Raw genomic sequence first — 15,224 nt, forward strand, 5'->3', positions numbered from 1 at the left:
TTACTGTTTTTATATTTTAAATCTCCACACTGAGAATTTTGGCTCCGTCATTGCTCAAAGATGTGACCTAACCCTCAATAAAAATGGATGAAAATTATTACTAGTAATATCCAAATTTCAATATATATAAAAAAAAAAAAAAAAATAAAAAAGGAAAAGAAAGCAGTTGACAAGAGAAAGTCAGGTCTACGTAGGCATACGGAGAAGAAACGGTCCAATTTGCGACATTGGTTTGGTTGGCTAAATTTCAAAAGTCTTACAATCCCCTGTTGCACGCTTCTTTCATAATAAATTTAAAAAAATATCCCCTATATTTATACCCACTTCAAACCAATAGTTTCTTCACTTTTTATTCAAAATCTTTCTTCTCTAGATTTTCTGCACTGTTTATCTTCTTTGGATTTTCAGGTACTGCACATAACGACTTCTTTCTTTTTCTTTTTTTTTGGTGTATTTGTTCTTCAGTCATGGTGCTCTTATTTATTGAGTTCTTGAAAAAAAAATATGATCTTTTTGTTGTTTCTGTTCTTTGCTTGCTGTACCCTTTTATGTATTTTATTTCAGAAATTATTAGTTGTAGCTATCTTACATACTCTTTAGGGAACTCCCCCTATGCTTAATCTTGATTTCCTTTTCTTTTTTTTTTAAATGATTTGTGGGTCATTGAGAATCAGCACGATAGCAGTTAGGAATATCAATTGGGGAATATTCTTAAATTTCTGTTTAGTTTAAGGATGATTGCTGTAATTTACTTCTACACAAGAAACTTGGAAAATTCCATTTTGTTAGTATGTTGGAGATGTAAATAGAACTGGACTTGCATATCCCCTAAATTTTTTATATTATTCTTGGTCCTTGTTGTTGGGTTTTCTCTTATTTATTTTTTTCCTAGGATGAACAGTGTTCTGACTTAGGTAACTAAATTCCCAACTACCACCAAGCTAGCCTTGCTTGTCTGTGTTATTTGAATGAAACTGGTCCAAATAGAGAAAAATTCATAACCCTTATTTTCCTTTCCATTAGCAATTTAGCACAGTTAAATTTGAGTATGACGAATCAACCTGAGGAAAAGTAAGTCCCTTTGCCTTGATATAATTTGGCTTCGCTGCACCCTGAATCAATCATAAAACTTATTCATTTGATTCATCCCGTTTCATTTATTTGGGAGAGAGGGAGGATGTGAGTCAAGTGGGCTGTGGACTTTTCTGTTGGTTGATTTTCAAAATCACCTCTTAAGAAAAGAAAGCCCGTGGATCCGGACCCACAAAAGAATAGGAAGCGAGTTGGGATGCAGTTTGCGCCTTTCTATTCTCTTTCAGATCGAACCTTCTTGGTGTCCAAAGAAACCTTCGATGAGGTGAAGGCACGTATACGGCTTCTTCAGAGCAGAGAAAAGGATAGGCAGCTGGTAAGACCAATAGTGGGACATTAACAGGTTTCAAGTAGATAAAGACATTAAGGCTAGTGACATCAGCTATCGGCTATTGGCCTTTGTGAAAGCTCCTCCTCAATATGTTTGATCCCTTTCCAAGCCTTCCTCTTCGTCAATTATTATGGGGCGCTCCTGCCCTTTACCCAAAGAGTACAAGAATGGATTTAGTATTGTATTAGAATTGCATACTTGATGTTGAACTAGTCCTTTACTTATTAATGCTATTTCTCTGAAGAAAGCTTGGTTTGAGTCTTTCTTGCTTTCTTTTGTGTGTTTACTGCTCTTGATCTTTAGCTTCTAGCCGATGTTTTCGTGCGATCTTTAACTGAATTGCATCCTTTTATCGTGTCTCAAGTAACAGACTAACAATTGTCTCTATTATAATGTTCGCTTAATAGTTTGATCATCTCTTTCTGCAGATAATTCCTTAATCTCTAGCAGGTCCATCCCCGTTGCTTTCTCATCTATCAAAAAATGCATGGTCTTAAGAAGTCTCCTTTACATTGGAATGCTAGAAAAAAGTCTCCAGATCCTGTGGTCCATGGTAATTCTGGGTCGAATCCTTTTGATTCTGACGATGAATCTGACAAGAAGCAAACTGTAAAACCATCAAGGAGAACATCATCAGATCCTTCTGTAGCTACCCCAAATTTGAGTACGAACCCTTTTGATGATGATGAAATTAAAGAGACTCCTTCAAGTGCTTACTCAACTTCAACAGTAAGAAATAAATACAAGAATGATTTCCAAGAATCTGGAGGATTTGAGAACCAAACTGTAGAGGAGTTGGAAAACTATGCCGTGTACAGGGCAGAAGAGACTACAAAGTCTGTTAACAGCTGCCTGAAGATCGCAGAAGATATGCGTGAGGATGCAACAAAAACTTTGATCACTTTACATCAACAGGGAGAACAAATTACAAGAACGCATATGACTGCAGCAGATATTGACCATGATCTTAGCAGGGTATGACTTGTTTAATTCACTAATATAAGTTTTTTTTTCTAGTTCGCAGAAGCAGAAATAATTGTGTGGTCAAACATTATACCCTATAATTTATACGTTATTATCTTTAATTGTCCTTTCATGAAGTTTTTTTTTTATTTTATCTAACTTATTTCTGTGTTTCTGCTGTCTTTAGAAGGAGATATAGATTTATATGTAACTAGTCTGTTTCTACCCTTCCACCTAGAAGTCTTCACGCCCTTAAAGATGTCTTTTGAACTGATAAATTCTTCATTGCATGTACTTAATACAAAAAAATCCTTCATTACATGTTTTGCATCTAATTGCTTTTTGCAGGTGTTTTGCAATTCTTACCTGTTATCCTTGTGAGACTTATGTTTGAAATTTAATTTCAGGGTGAAAAACTCTTGGGGAGTCTTGGCGGCATATTTTCTAGGACTTGGAAGCCAAAGACGAATCGCCCAATTACAGGGCCCCTTATCACAAGAGGTAATTCATTTTATTTTTCTTATTCATTTACTATGATTGATGATCGTGAAGGAAAAATGATGGATTTAATGTGCACAAGATGTTGAAAGGAGTAGTAACGGAAAGGTTGAGTCAACTGACAATGATAGCTAGTTTGATGCTCTGTTAATGTGGCACAGTGTCAGATGATCCAGTTCAAAGAAGGGGCAACCACTTGGAGCAGAGGGAGAAATTAGGATTGAGCTCTGCACCTAAGGCAAGGTCAAATTCACGGACACCACCCCCAGAGTCTACAAATTCACTGCAGAAAGTTGAGGTATGTTCATGTGACTCGGGAAAAATCGACAATACTGTCACAATTCTCCTAAAGAAACAAAAAATTAAATAAGGAAGTTCTCGAGATCCAAATACACCCCAAACCTTCAACCATCCAGTATGCTGGATGTTATTAATTTTGGAATTTTTCTTTTCGACATCTTTCCTCACTTCGCCATCCACCTTTCTAGCATTTTGACGCCTTTTCGTCTAATGTTTCTCGTGTACACTCAAGTTGCAATTTTTTGGTTAACTTTGATAATTAAGAGAGTAAATTACTAATTAATCATGTTCATTTCTCTTCTTTTTTCTGTTTAATTCTAGAGTTACATCGTTATATTCCATTGTCTATAGAAAGATATAATTGTAGAAACTCAACCTCTCAATAGCTTCATTTAAAATGATGAGCAAGGAAATGTGAGTACAAGAAAAAGACAAGTGGACCTAACGGAATTTCATGGCCTCTGTCTACACGTGTTTGGGAGAAGGATTACCTTTTTTTTTTTTTTTTTTTTTTTGGGGTGTGGTGGGGAAATAGTTAACATAGAAGGAAAACCTGTTTGTGTTTCATGAAAGGAGGAAATATTAAAAAAGGAGTTGCTAGAGGGAATTAGTGCAACATCTCATAAAGCTAAAGGACCTTGTTTTCTCTGAGTGAAAACCCGAGAAACAGCCATATTATGTTTTTAAATGTGCTTGATGTTTTGAAGAACTTATAACAGAAATTTCCTTTTGGAACCCCTGAAGTGTAACAGCAAGAGTGTAAAACACTATGATCCTCGCAGTACCTTAGTTCTCTTGAAAAAGTTGCGTTCTTTGTTATGATGTGATTCTGACATAAATTTGAAGTCCTACTGATGAAACATTGTTCATTCGTCACTATCAGATTGATGATTGAGCATGGTTCCGCTCCTCCTTGTTTTTACCCTTTTTTCTTTCTCTGCCATTTGCATGAATATCACTCATAATATCAGTTAGCTAAATCTCTTGCTTGCATTTGAAATTTTGACAGGCTGAGAAAGCAAAGCAAGATGATGGCCTATCTGATCTCAGCAATCTGTTGGGGGAGCTCAAGAATATGGCTGTGGACATGGGATCCGAAATTGAGAGGTTAGTGTTATAAAATTCTGTTAAAAAGATTCCAGTCTCCTCCCTTGTTCTCTCCACCCTCCTTTATCTCCTAATTATACTATGCCATTGTTCTAAGCACTTCTAAGAATTATGTATATGCAACAATTTCTCCTTAATCCTAAGCAAGTTGGCATAGGCTATATGAAGCCTCACCGTTCATATCTCCTGACCGTTCACATCTCCTGACCGTTCATCTCTCCATTTAAACCTGTCTCAGTCCAATATTATAAAATAACCTTTATATAAAAACTCGAGCACAAGAAGTTCTCTAAATTTTCTAATAATTCTATATATGCTGTGGGACATTACAGGCAGAACAAGGCATTGGATCATGTTGAAGATGATGTTGATGAGCTTGGTGTCAGAGTTAAAGGGGCCAACCAGAGGATTCGCCGCTTGCTTCGAAAGTAAACCAGAGAGGTCTGTTTGACCTGTTAATGAGCTTTCGGATGATAACTTGCTTCAGTTCTTTATCATTTCAACGCTTCTGAGTTCTTCACAGATCCCCTTTCCGTCATTTTTTGTTATTTTTAGTTTTATCTTACTTTGTATTATATTTTTACACCATTCTATGACAGTAAACCAAGTTAATTGTCTGATGTTCGGAAGGCAGGTCCACAAATTGCTGTTGTAACCATTGTAGAGAAATAATGTTAAACACAAAAAGGTACTGCTTGATAATATGGTTGAATGTACTTTATGCTCAACATCCATTTTTCAGCCAATCAACCAATTCTTATCGAGTATCTCTTAGGTAAGCTATTAAGCTAATAAGAGTTGTATCGTCTAACTTCTTTCAAAAACCTTGAATGTACTTTATGCTCAACATCCATTTTTCAGCCAATCAACCAATTCTCATCGAGTATCTCTTAGGTAAGCTATTAAGCTAATAAGAGTTGTATCGTCTAACTTCTTTCAAAAACCTTTCTTTTCCCTTAAAATGTGCAACGTCCTAACAGTTGTTAAAATAGCAACAATAATCCTATTTTAAATTTCAAGTAATTCCCTTTTTTTTGTCTCTTGATATGTTACATCTGTCCTGTCAAATCCCACTAGGAGCTCAACAGTGGCCATTTTCCACTTTTGCTTCTTGGTGATTCAACCCCTCAAACTTATATGGTTGGAGGCAGAGGGTCCTTACAACTAATTTCGAGTACTTTCACTTGAAAACACTCACAAAGATACAGACAAAACTGAATTAAATTCAGTTCTTCAACGCCCTTTAGACCAACACCAGTTCTTATCGCTTGATGGCATCGTTTATTGTTCTTTATGTACAACATTTTAGACATTTGCTAGAAAGCAATAACAGTCCAGTTATAAAATGTTTGGTATTTTGTCCCATGAAAACATCCAATAAGCACCAAGAAAAACTGAAATATATTGAATTATGCCAGTTGGTAGTTAACTTACATTACAAGACACATGTTCCTCGAAACACTAATAGGGGAAGGGATTTATATAGACATAAAATACATAACTGTGAAAAAATTGGCGGCTCAGTTTATTATCAATTATACAATTACTAAGGTATATGAATCAATATAGTTCTAGATTATAGCTCACAGGCAGTAGTATCTCCTAATCCTTATCTACAACTAGGAGAGCTAAGGTTTGGGAAGACTATGAATTTGATGGACAAGGGGGCAACTGATATTGGAGACTTCAAGTTTACAAGGACTGGAGACAAACTTGGGATTTCCCCTATTTCTGTGAGTAGTAATGGTTTACCATTCAGAAGCATAGTTTTGCTTTGAAGGTTCCCATCTAGTGGAGTCAGATGGTACTCTTCTCGTGATAATGTAACGTCTGATGATTTGCTTCCAATCCATGAAACAGTTTTCTTACTATGATGAATGAAAGACCTCTTGTGATTTGATTTCTCGTTGACATGTGAGGTAGTTCTAGCACTAGATTCGATGTTGACTCCATAATGAGTTTGGTTACTTAAATTGATCAAAAGTAATGTCACACCTGCCTGCACAAAGGGAACACCAGGAAATTGAAAGGTTTAAATCTTAAGCACTAGCAGGGAAATGCAAATCATCACACGTTAATATGAAGGCTTTACCAAATATAGATTAATGAGGAAAAAAGTTACCTACAGTATTGCTATAAAATGGGAATAGTAGCTACCTACCAGAAACTAGCTGCACCATTATGCCACAAAATGGTTCAGTATAAGGATGTTCTATCCTCCATTTTGATTGACTCGTTTATCTTAAGCAGCACATAAGAAGCATAGACACTCAGATTTAAACCTTATCCAGGAGTGGTAATCTCGCCACCAAACTAAGCAAAAGCAAGAACCAGCATCTTAGAAAAGAAAAACTAGTTGGAACTGAATTGCATAGACTCCAATTATAATCACAGCACTTAACAAAATTATCTTGCTAATTGTTACTCCAAATATATGGTCTTTGCAAGTTACATTTTTTAAATGGTCTAAAAGATATGAATCAAGAAAAACAGATTGCTTCGCTATCAATCAATCAATTAACTACCTCAATTCAAAACTAGTTGGCGGCTACATGAATCCCCTATATCCATTCGGATCAGCTCTATTCAAACCATTTAGTTTGGGGGCTATATGAATGTTATACTATTTTTTTTCTCTCAATTCAAACCATTTCATTCCAGTGCTAAAAGAATTCAGCTGATAGGCCTGTCATGGTGTTGGAACTTAGCATAAACCCTCTCACACTCGGGCAGCAATGTGATGGAACACCTTGCCCATTTAACACTAACATGGATGCCACGGTCCAATGAATTCCATGTTCATTATTTAGAGGTTTCAACATATTATGACTATTTTTATGCTGATAACCAACTACCACGACCCGGGCTTGGGCTGACTGTGCAAAGCTCATATGGTTGGGTTCTCATTGCATCTTTGCTGCCCTAACTACAAGTAAGTGTGAAATTTAGCCTCTGCAAAAAATTAGATTGACGAGAAGCGGATGGACTCAATGCAACAGAAAAAGTAATAAATAGCACTATTGATGACAAGCAAGGTTCAGTAATTTGGGTAAACTTAAAACTTCCTTTCAGGAAACGGTCAAATTACTTTCTGTGAAGGTTAATGCATTTCTAACCGAATGATGCATCTGAAATTCTACAAATGAATGATTCAGGAATCGACGAAGCTCTTACTCTATCTCTTGTACAGTGGGCATAAGAGCGCAAATATGATGATGCATTGCTGCTAACAGAAAGAACTCCTTTTCCCATCAGCCGATGCCAAAGAAGTGCACTGTGTTCGTTGAAAGAGGAAGATAAAGATTTCGGATCAGGTTATTAGGGACTTAATAACTAGAATTAAGAAAAGATGTTCTTTTTAATAGCAGGATTGGTAGCCAATCATCTCACCTATAATAATCAGGATTTGGGATAAATGTATGTGTGTCAAGGAGCCCATAGTTTCCACCAATAAAAGTCTGCCTGCAATATACTTTAGTGTGGTACTTGGCTGCCATCCCAAGCTGATCCAAGTACCTAAATTCCAGGTCAAGATAAAGCATGAGTAAAAACAATTAACTGATTACATTTTGTTACTGAATGATAAAAATAAATGAAGTCAGGCAAGAAATTTACCAAAAACTGTTCACAAAGGTGTTAGACACGTTATGACCTCCATTATTGAAGGCCCCACCAGATTCTCCAACCCATGCTGAAGTCCAAGGACCATTGATTTCAATAGTTTGGGTAAGATTACTGAACGTGTCAGCAATTTTATTTAAGTGCCGAGGACTTAAAATTTTGTTTACAAGATTGTGGTCAGATCCTGAAACAGAAATTTGCTGGTTTATTCAATGGAGCAACCCGAGTAAGTTGACTTACGAATCTAGAGAACACAAGTTGTAATGTAACTTTATACACAAATAGAACACCTCACCAACACCTACAAGAAAAAGATAGATAAAGTAAAACATCCAACTGCCACTAGCAGAGCAGCCGTTCATAAATTGAATATAACAGAAGTAAATACTAACATTTATGTTCATGAAATGTGCTGTCAATGGTAACGCCGAGTGGCAAATAATGACACCCACTCTCTCTCTTCTATAATTGCCGTGAAAAAATGATAATATACTTTTGCCATAAGCAACCATGATTCAAACCAATATAACATAACTAAATAATCAAGCAGAAAAAAACTCTAAAAGTAGCAGTTTGCAATCTCAAATGATATCAGGAACAAAGTAATTGAAATGATAGAGTGAGACATAAGCTGAATATCATATTGCAAAATACATTGCAGATTTGAATCTATCTAATTTCGTTCTACCAACTAATTTTCTCTTACTAGATGGTTCCCAACCTCCTAGTGATGTCAATAGCTAGTGTTACATTATAGGTGGAAATAATTTTTTTTTTTTTTTTTTTTTTTTTTTTTGTAAAAAGACGTGAAAAATGTTTTATAAACTGAAACAAGCCGAGCCAGGAAACAGAGTCAATGCTTAGATGTGATGTGATCAATCCTTGCATTAGATTCTCTAAATCAGAAGAGGCTTTCATACAGCTCCAAGCTACCTATAAAAAATTTATGCAAGCTCACCTGGACCAAGATTATATATATGATGAGTCAAGGCGTCAACAGTGCCAGGCCCTGACTCCTCAAGGAACGTCTCATACCACTTTTTATCGTAGAATCCTCCTGGTGCTAAGAGAAGTGGTCGCGGTTGGAAATGCTTATACAATTGGTCTATGAGATTGTTAAGATGGATAACATCTTTTCCATATCGTTCAGCATCAACCTTTGCACCAATCCCCTTACCACTCAACTCATTTCCTGCAAACCAAGGGGAACCACTTTTAAGGAAATCCAACCCTTATTAAACTAGAGTGATTTACCATAAAAAGAGAGAAGGAAACTGTCAGCAATTATACCAAATTCCCATGAGTGTATTTGGTAGCCCTTGGAAATAGTGTAACTTATGAAATCACGGGCGTTGCTGGAATCCCAATTCCCTTCCCAGGAACGCTTACCAGCCCGGTGCCTCCCATGCAATGCATTCAGACCAAAGGTCACAAGTGCTCTGCAGCATAAGCAGTGAAACTGGGATGAACTTTGTTGGAGTGAGTGAGTGACCACCGAATCTAAAAGCTGAGCTATTAATAGGGGGCACTTCTATTTATCTCATTATGCCTTAACACACTCCTCACATGCAGGTTTAATGCTCTATCTTTCTTTGCCAAACATGTGGAAATAGTTTATGTTAATAAGTGGTGGTAAGACTTGAAAGCTCTAATACCATGTTGAAGTGACTTCTTATTAGAGAGAGTACACTTATATTTATTTCATAGTATATGTCTTCACAAATTTCAAAGAATTTTAAGTAAGTTATGGCATACTCCTTAGTACCTTAAGTTCAAATTAATACAAAATTTTCAGGTGGGACTGTTATGCTAGAAGGAACGGGAAGTATCCAAAGAGATAACAGCTTTCCAGAGCTTATATTCTTGATTTGTAGGTCGCAGGAAAATCAACAAACATGTTGAAATGTACAAGTGTCTGGTTACTAAATGCAAATCCAGGATCTATCTGCATTCACAATCTCATATGCAAATCCTGAAGAAACATAAATTATATAAGAACCTAGTTGTGTAAGCTTTGTATACTTAGTGGTTGATTAGCAGTGGAATACTCTAAATATCCATATAATTAGATATCCAATGGTCCCTTTTTTGGTATAACCAATTAGTGGAAAATTCCCTCAATAGCTTCAGGAGGAAAAAGAAAAGAACAGGAAAACATGAAGCAAGGAAGGAATTACAAAATCCCAAGTCTACAGCGCAAAGCAGATTACTGTGAGATTGTAGAGTTAAATCTTTAAGGCACTTCAAATGCAACGTGAGAAGAAAATAGGAATAAGATAGCAGCACAAAAGTTAATAACTCACCCTGTCTTGTTGAAAAAGCTATTTAGCTCATCCCATCTATCCATAAGTAAGCATCCCCTTGAAAATCCAAACAACCCATCTCCCTGCTTGGTAAATGGATGACAAGGAGACTCCAAATTGCCTACACCATATAGTATTCGGTTTTGCAAAGAACCTCCAAGTCGTAATCTCAAATGGTTGAAAGCTGTACCACCAATTATATAGTAGCAATCAGAACAGAAGAGAAATTAATGAGCATTCCAAAGAAGCATCAAGTCTAATCTGCTCACTACTGCAAGTAGATGGTGCATTTGATGTTAAGATGAGGTTGTAGAATTTACCAATCAAAGTTTGTTAATTAGAGTAAGAACAACAACATCTCAAATGTTAAGGAAGAGTTATAACACGACAGAAACATGCAAACCTTGAATAGAATTTGCCAGAAAAGGGTGAGACAAATCCTGAAAAAACAAAAGAAAATAAAAGAATGTTAACTGCGCATTCCATGTGATGTGATATTAGCAAAGCAATATATGCACACAATAACGATTAGTGGTAGAACTTTACCAGATTTATCAGAGAAGCCGAGCCCCAAGGGCATTCATCGTAGTTACACTTTTCTTTAGGCCACCAATCAACGGTAGCGCATACATAATTATCATCTGTCTCAGCAATTTTTATAGTTCCATCAATCAAAAATGCTGTATCTTCGACTATTTGTGCCAGAAATGCAGGACACAATGCCAAAAAGATTAACAAGAAGGGTCGGAAACCCATTGGCTGTTAACCTACTCAGCTTCACCCCTCTTTGAACGGGGTCATAAGCTGTAAAGAACGAGGATACAATAAACGTTAAGAGTCTTAGAGAAGTTTAACCACATAAAAGAACTTCCACATGAATGACAATGAGGAAAAATATGACATTTCATCAGAAAGTTAGCAATTTTCTGATTAAGCAGCTTAACAAAATAACTTCTTCTTGTCATTCTGTATATAAGGGTATCTTGAAGAAGCTAACAACTAATTTACTTATTATGCCCTTCTGGAAACTATAGATTCAATTAATTTCTCTTGGTTAGGTTTAAAAAATCCAAGATAATGTCAAAAAATCAAAAGCAGATTAACAATTTATGAACAGGAAATGAGGCTGCAAACCAACTTGCTTTTCTTGATCAGATGTTACATAAGCTCAAAAACAAAACTGACCAAGTGCAGATAATTACACTTTGGAAGTACTACACTTCAGTTATCATGAAATATGGATAGTAAAACTCAAAATTGAAAAGATAGAAAATTAACAAATCAGAATCAGCTAGAACTAGATCCAACAATCACAAGAACAAGAAGTCCCTGATACTAACACTGAACAATTGATATTACAAAACAATAAAAAGCTAATATCTTTCAACATACCCAAAAAAATTGAGCTGAACCCAGTTGAGAAATAAACTCAAACACTACAAGAATTTCACCATCAGTGACAATAGTGGAGCACAACTACGATTTCCAAGAAAAAGAAAAAAAAAAAAAAAAAAAGCACACTGATAATTTACAGCCTCTATACTAAAAGGCCAAGATTTATTATTTGTCTGACAGTGCCTTGTGGTGGGGAAAAAGAATGCACAGGTGAAGGACAAGAAAAGCGTGTGAAATGAAAAGGGTAAGTGTTAGTAGTGTAATTTCTCAAGTTTATCAGCTGAGGTTGGAATTTTTTTATGAGGGTGTTAAATGGTAACAATTTTTATGTTTTTTTTGGCTGATAAATAGCAATAATTTAGCATTCATTCATTCAAGAATCAAGGGCAGTTGCTATTCTTGAAGTTCAGAGACTGATGTGAGAAAGAGGAAAGACAAAATTTAAAGAATGAGGTGGCAAATGCATGACCAAAGTCAAATTATTTGTTGGATTTTCCAGTTGTGAGCTGTCTTAAGCTTAAAGTTTGTCGCTAGCAATGGCTTACATTAACAATGGCTGAATAATAGAAGTAGTACTTCTTTGTTTTTTCAGAAATGTATTTTATATGATTTTTTTTTCTTCACATTGAGTAATATTTGGTTCAACTCGGTCAACATGAGTCAAATCACAAAGCAAGCTTAATAAACTCTTTTAGTATTTCATTCCAATGAATGAATAGAAGTTTAAAAATTACACCTGTGCGAACTCTAATTTTGAGTGTGATCACAATATAATTGTGAATACAACTATAAATATTTATTAATACTCGTTTTTCATCTTCTTAAATTGAGAGTTAAGGTAGCATAAGAAAAATATGAGTTTCTTCCTGAAAATAGATGGTGTTGAACATTTTTCTAAGTTTTAAATAGAGGTGTACAAAGCAAACCGACAAATCGCACCAAACCGATAAATCGAGTCAAATCGAAAAAAAAACCGACTAGTGGTTTGGTTTGACTTGGTTTGGTGTTGAAAAAAAAAATCCGACCATAATCGGTTTGGTTTGGTTTTAGCTAAAAAAGTCAAACCGAACCAAACCGACCCGACATTACGTGTATTCGATTTTTAAAATATTTTATACATAAAAATATTTATTTGTAATGTAATTTGTAAATATTTCCTAAAGTTTTTCATAGTTTTTTGTCTTTTATCATATTATTTTAAGTTTGAACTTAGAATTTTGAATGCCAGTAAGTTTTATATCTCATAGATGTTAGTAACACAAATAAAATCCAAATCAAAACCAACTCAACACTAATGCTAACAAAAGAAATTCAATTCTAACACTAGGAATGACGGTAATTTTGGATATCTATTCTTCAGTTTTGCATACTTGGTTTAGAGCATAAAAATACATAGCTTACTTTTTTTTTGTCATGTAATTAATACTTTTTAGCCGTACTTATTTTAGCATAACTTAGGATTTAGATTAAAGTCATTTTCTTTATGGCTTATTAATTAGCAATACTTATTTTAATCAATTTTATTACTATCTTTTTTGTTGAATATTTTAATGCGATGTCATCGCCCATCTCAAATTTTGTGTTATTTTCTTAAGAAACACCTTAATTATATAGTTGTATCTTACTAGGACTAAAGAAATATTTGAAGTAAAAGTCATATGTTTTGTATGAAGACTTTTTCGGAAAAAGATCCGAAAAAATCTAATAACCCGAGAAAATCCGAAGTTGAAAACCCCGAATTTTATTGGTTTGATTTGGTTTATAAATTTAAAAACCCGATGCATTTGGTTTGGTTTGGTATTTGAAAAATTCGAACTAACCCGATCCATGTACATCCCTAGTTTTAAATATGTAGAACAATTTTCAAATACTTATTTTTAAATTCAACTTCACTTTTTTTTTTTTTTTAATCTCAACCATATAGTATCTAAAAGCCTACCAAGAAACTTCCCAGGACGCTTCAGATAGATCTTGGGGATGGGACCTTTAGGCTTAAAACACACTGGTGGATTCATTTTGTAGACCTCATCTTAATAGCCTGAACATAGGGATATTTTCGAAATCAACATTTGAAGTTTTTTTCCTCCATATTTTTCACACCAGAAACCAGTGGCAGATCTAAGATTTTTACCAAGTGGGTTCAATATATAAATAACATTGTATATACATATATATTTTTTAAAAACAGATTAAATATACATGTATATACAATGTTATTTTTCATATGAACCCACTTGAAATCACATAGGACCGCCCCTGCCAGAAACACTCCATTACTACTTTAACATGTCCAACGTAATATTGAACATGACAGTCAAATAACATAAGTTACGAAGCTTGTAATCCAGATAAACGTCCCCATAATAGCATTTAGAGATAATGGTAAAAAACACACATGAACGATTACTTTTTCGCGAGTTTCACATATATTAAACTATCCGTTGTTTCTTTTTTCTTACCGAACTATCACAATCTATGTATTAAAATACACCTAGTTGAGTAGATGGTGATAGTCCAGGTAGAAACAAAAAACAACCGATAGTTGGCCTAGTTAATTTCGAAATGTGTTTTAATACGTAAAGAGTGATAGTTCAGATAGAAAAAAAGAACAACCGATAGTTGGCCTAGTCAACTTCGAGATGTGTTTAAATACATAGATCGTCATAGTTCAGATAGAAAAAATAGAACAACTGATAGTTGGAGTGTGAAACGCACGAAAAAGCGATATTTCAGGTGTGACCATCAACTCTAGCATTTAACATAATGCTCAAGGTTGAGTACTAGGAAAGGAGATTTCAATGCAGACACTATATGTCCAAATCTTTCTTCTTCCTTGGCCTGACAATCCGATCTCCAAATTATCGTCTAGATCTTCGACCACCTTAGCTTGAAAATAGTCCGTTTTGACTGAAAAGGCCCCATCGTCTTGACTGAAAAGTAAGATACCATTCGTAGTAAAAACAGCCACCTCCATTCACCTTAAGAACTTTCTCAACCACATGTTTGGTGCCCTACAATCAGTAACAAGGGAACTTTCTTAGCTTTCTTATGAACAAACAAACAGGGAACTTTCTTAGCTTTCTCATGAACAAAACAAACAAAGGAAAAGGCCGGGAAACAGGCAAGACAATGAAATATATGATTAGAGCAAACCTTTTTTTATTTTTATTTTTATTTTTATTTTTTTATGGATAAGAAAGATAGCATGCATAACTGACTAGAACATACCTTATCGTCATTGTATTTCTTAAGTGCCTTTTCAGCACGACCCTTCAACATCTTATAATTTTTACTACTATTTAAGTAGTGTGGTTGGGGATAGACAGTAGCCAACGGGGGTGGACCAGGATAATCTTTAATATCAAAACCCTGGCTTTCATCGAGCTGTTTGAAGTAGGTCTTCCAAATAGGTTTATCGTATTCTTCATCTGAATCATAGTCCATACCGTCTATTATCCTCAGTTTACAAACATTACCCTCACTTTCACTTTCGTCATCGCTGCTATTGTCATAGATATCTTATTTCACTGCCGGGGAATCCGGTACGCTTTCATCGACGTGTTGGAAGTAGCTTGGTTTATCGTATTCTTGATCTGAATAATAACCCTCACCTT

General features: G+C 35.1%; 2 protein-coding genes across 3 annotated transcripts; one reads left to right on the top strand and one right to left on the bottom strand.

Moving 5' to 3' along the window:
- Positions 1 to 224: 224 nt before the first annotated feature.
- Positions 225 to 5,037, top strand: LOC132052376 (SNAP25 homologous protein SNAP33-like). Of its 2 annotated transcripts, none has more exons than XM_059443888.1 (6): positions 225 to 408; positions 1,852 to 2,398; positions 2,794 to 2,887; positions 3,052 to 3,182; positions 4,194 to 4,291; positions 4,624 to 5,037. In XM_059443888.1, the coding sequence occupies exons 2-6, from the start codon at positions 1,907 to 1,909 to the stop codon at positions 4,721 to 4,723; spliced, it is 915 nt and encodes a 304-aa protein (XP_059299871.1). In that variant the 5' UTR covers positions 225 to 408; positions 1,852 to 1,906; the 3' UTR covers positions 4,724 to 5,037. The 2 variants fall into 2 exon arrangements, with proteins under 2 accessions (XP_059299871.1, XP_059299870.1); XM_059443887.1 differs by having other exon boundaries at positions 233 to 408; positions 3,046 to 3,182.
- A 634-nt stretch (positions 5,038 to 5,671) lies between these two features.
- LOC132052375 (heparanase-like protein 2) lies at positions 5,672 to 12,133 on the bottom strand. The gene is made up of 10 exons (XM_059443886.1): positions 11,608 to 12,133; positions 10,762 to 11,019; positions 10,619 to 10,655; positions 10,216 to 10,399; positions 9,203 to 9,351; positions 8,871 to 9,104; positions 7,907 to 8,096; positions 7,682 to 7,807; positions 7,466 to 7,565; positions 5,672 to 6,290 (listed from the first exon to the last, which is right to left on the bottom strand). Exons 2-10 carry the CDS (start codon positions 10,969 to 10,971, stop codon positions 5,901 to 5,903), a joined length of 1,620 nt encoding a protein of 539 aa, XP_059299869.1. The 5' UTR covers positions 10,972 to 11,019; positions 11,608 to 12,133; the 3' UTR covers positions 5,672 to 5,900.
- Between the last annotated feature and the right edge of the window lie 3,091 nt (positions 12,134 to 15,224).

Source organism: Lycium ferocissimum, chromosome 4 (assembly GCF_029784015.1).
Source record: "Lycium ferocissimum isolate CSIRO_LF1 chromosome 4, AGI_CSIRO_Lferr_CH_V1, whole genome shotgun sequence".
Taxonomy (NCBI): domain Eukaryota; kingdom Viridiplantae; phylum Streptophyta; class Magnoliopsida; order Solanales; family Solanaceae; genus Lycium; species Lycium ferocissimum.

Bases quoted from the DNA above. Each gene is read 5' to 3' on its own strand.
- LOC132052376 (XM_059443887.1), top strand. From the start codon at position 1,907: ATGCATGGTCTTAAGAAGTCTCCTTTACATTGGAATGCTAGAAAAAAG. The intron at 2,888-3,045 runs GTAATTCATTTT...AATGTGGCACAG, and splicing joins AGGGCCCCTTATCACAAGAG to TGTCAGATGATCCAGTTCAA. The intron at 3,183-4,193 runs GTATGTTCATGT...AAATTTTGACAG, and splicing joins ATTCACTGCAGAAAGTTGAG to GCTGAGAAAGCAAAGCAAGA.
- LOC132052375 (XM_059443886.1), bottom strand. From the start codon at position 10,971: ATGGGTTTCCGACCCTTCTTGTTAATCTTTTTGGCATTGTGTCCTGCA. The intron at 10,400-10,618 runs GTTTGCATGTTT...TTGGTGGTACAG, and splicing joins TCTGGCAAATTCTATTCAAG to CTTTCAACCATTTGAGATTA. The intron at 9,352-10,215 runs GTGAGTTATTAA...CTTATGCTGCAG, and splicing joins AGCTTTTTCAACAAGACAGG to AGCACTTGTGACCTTTGGTC.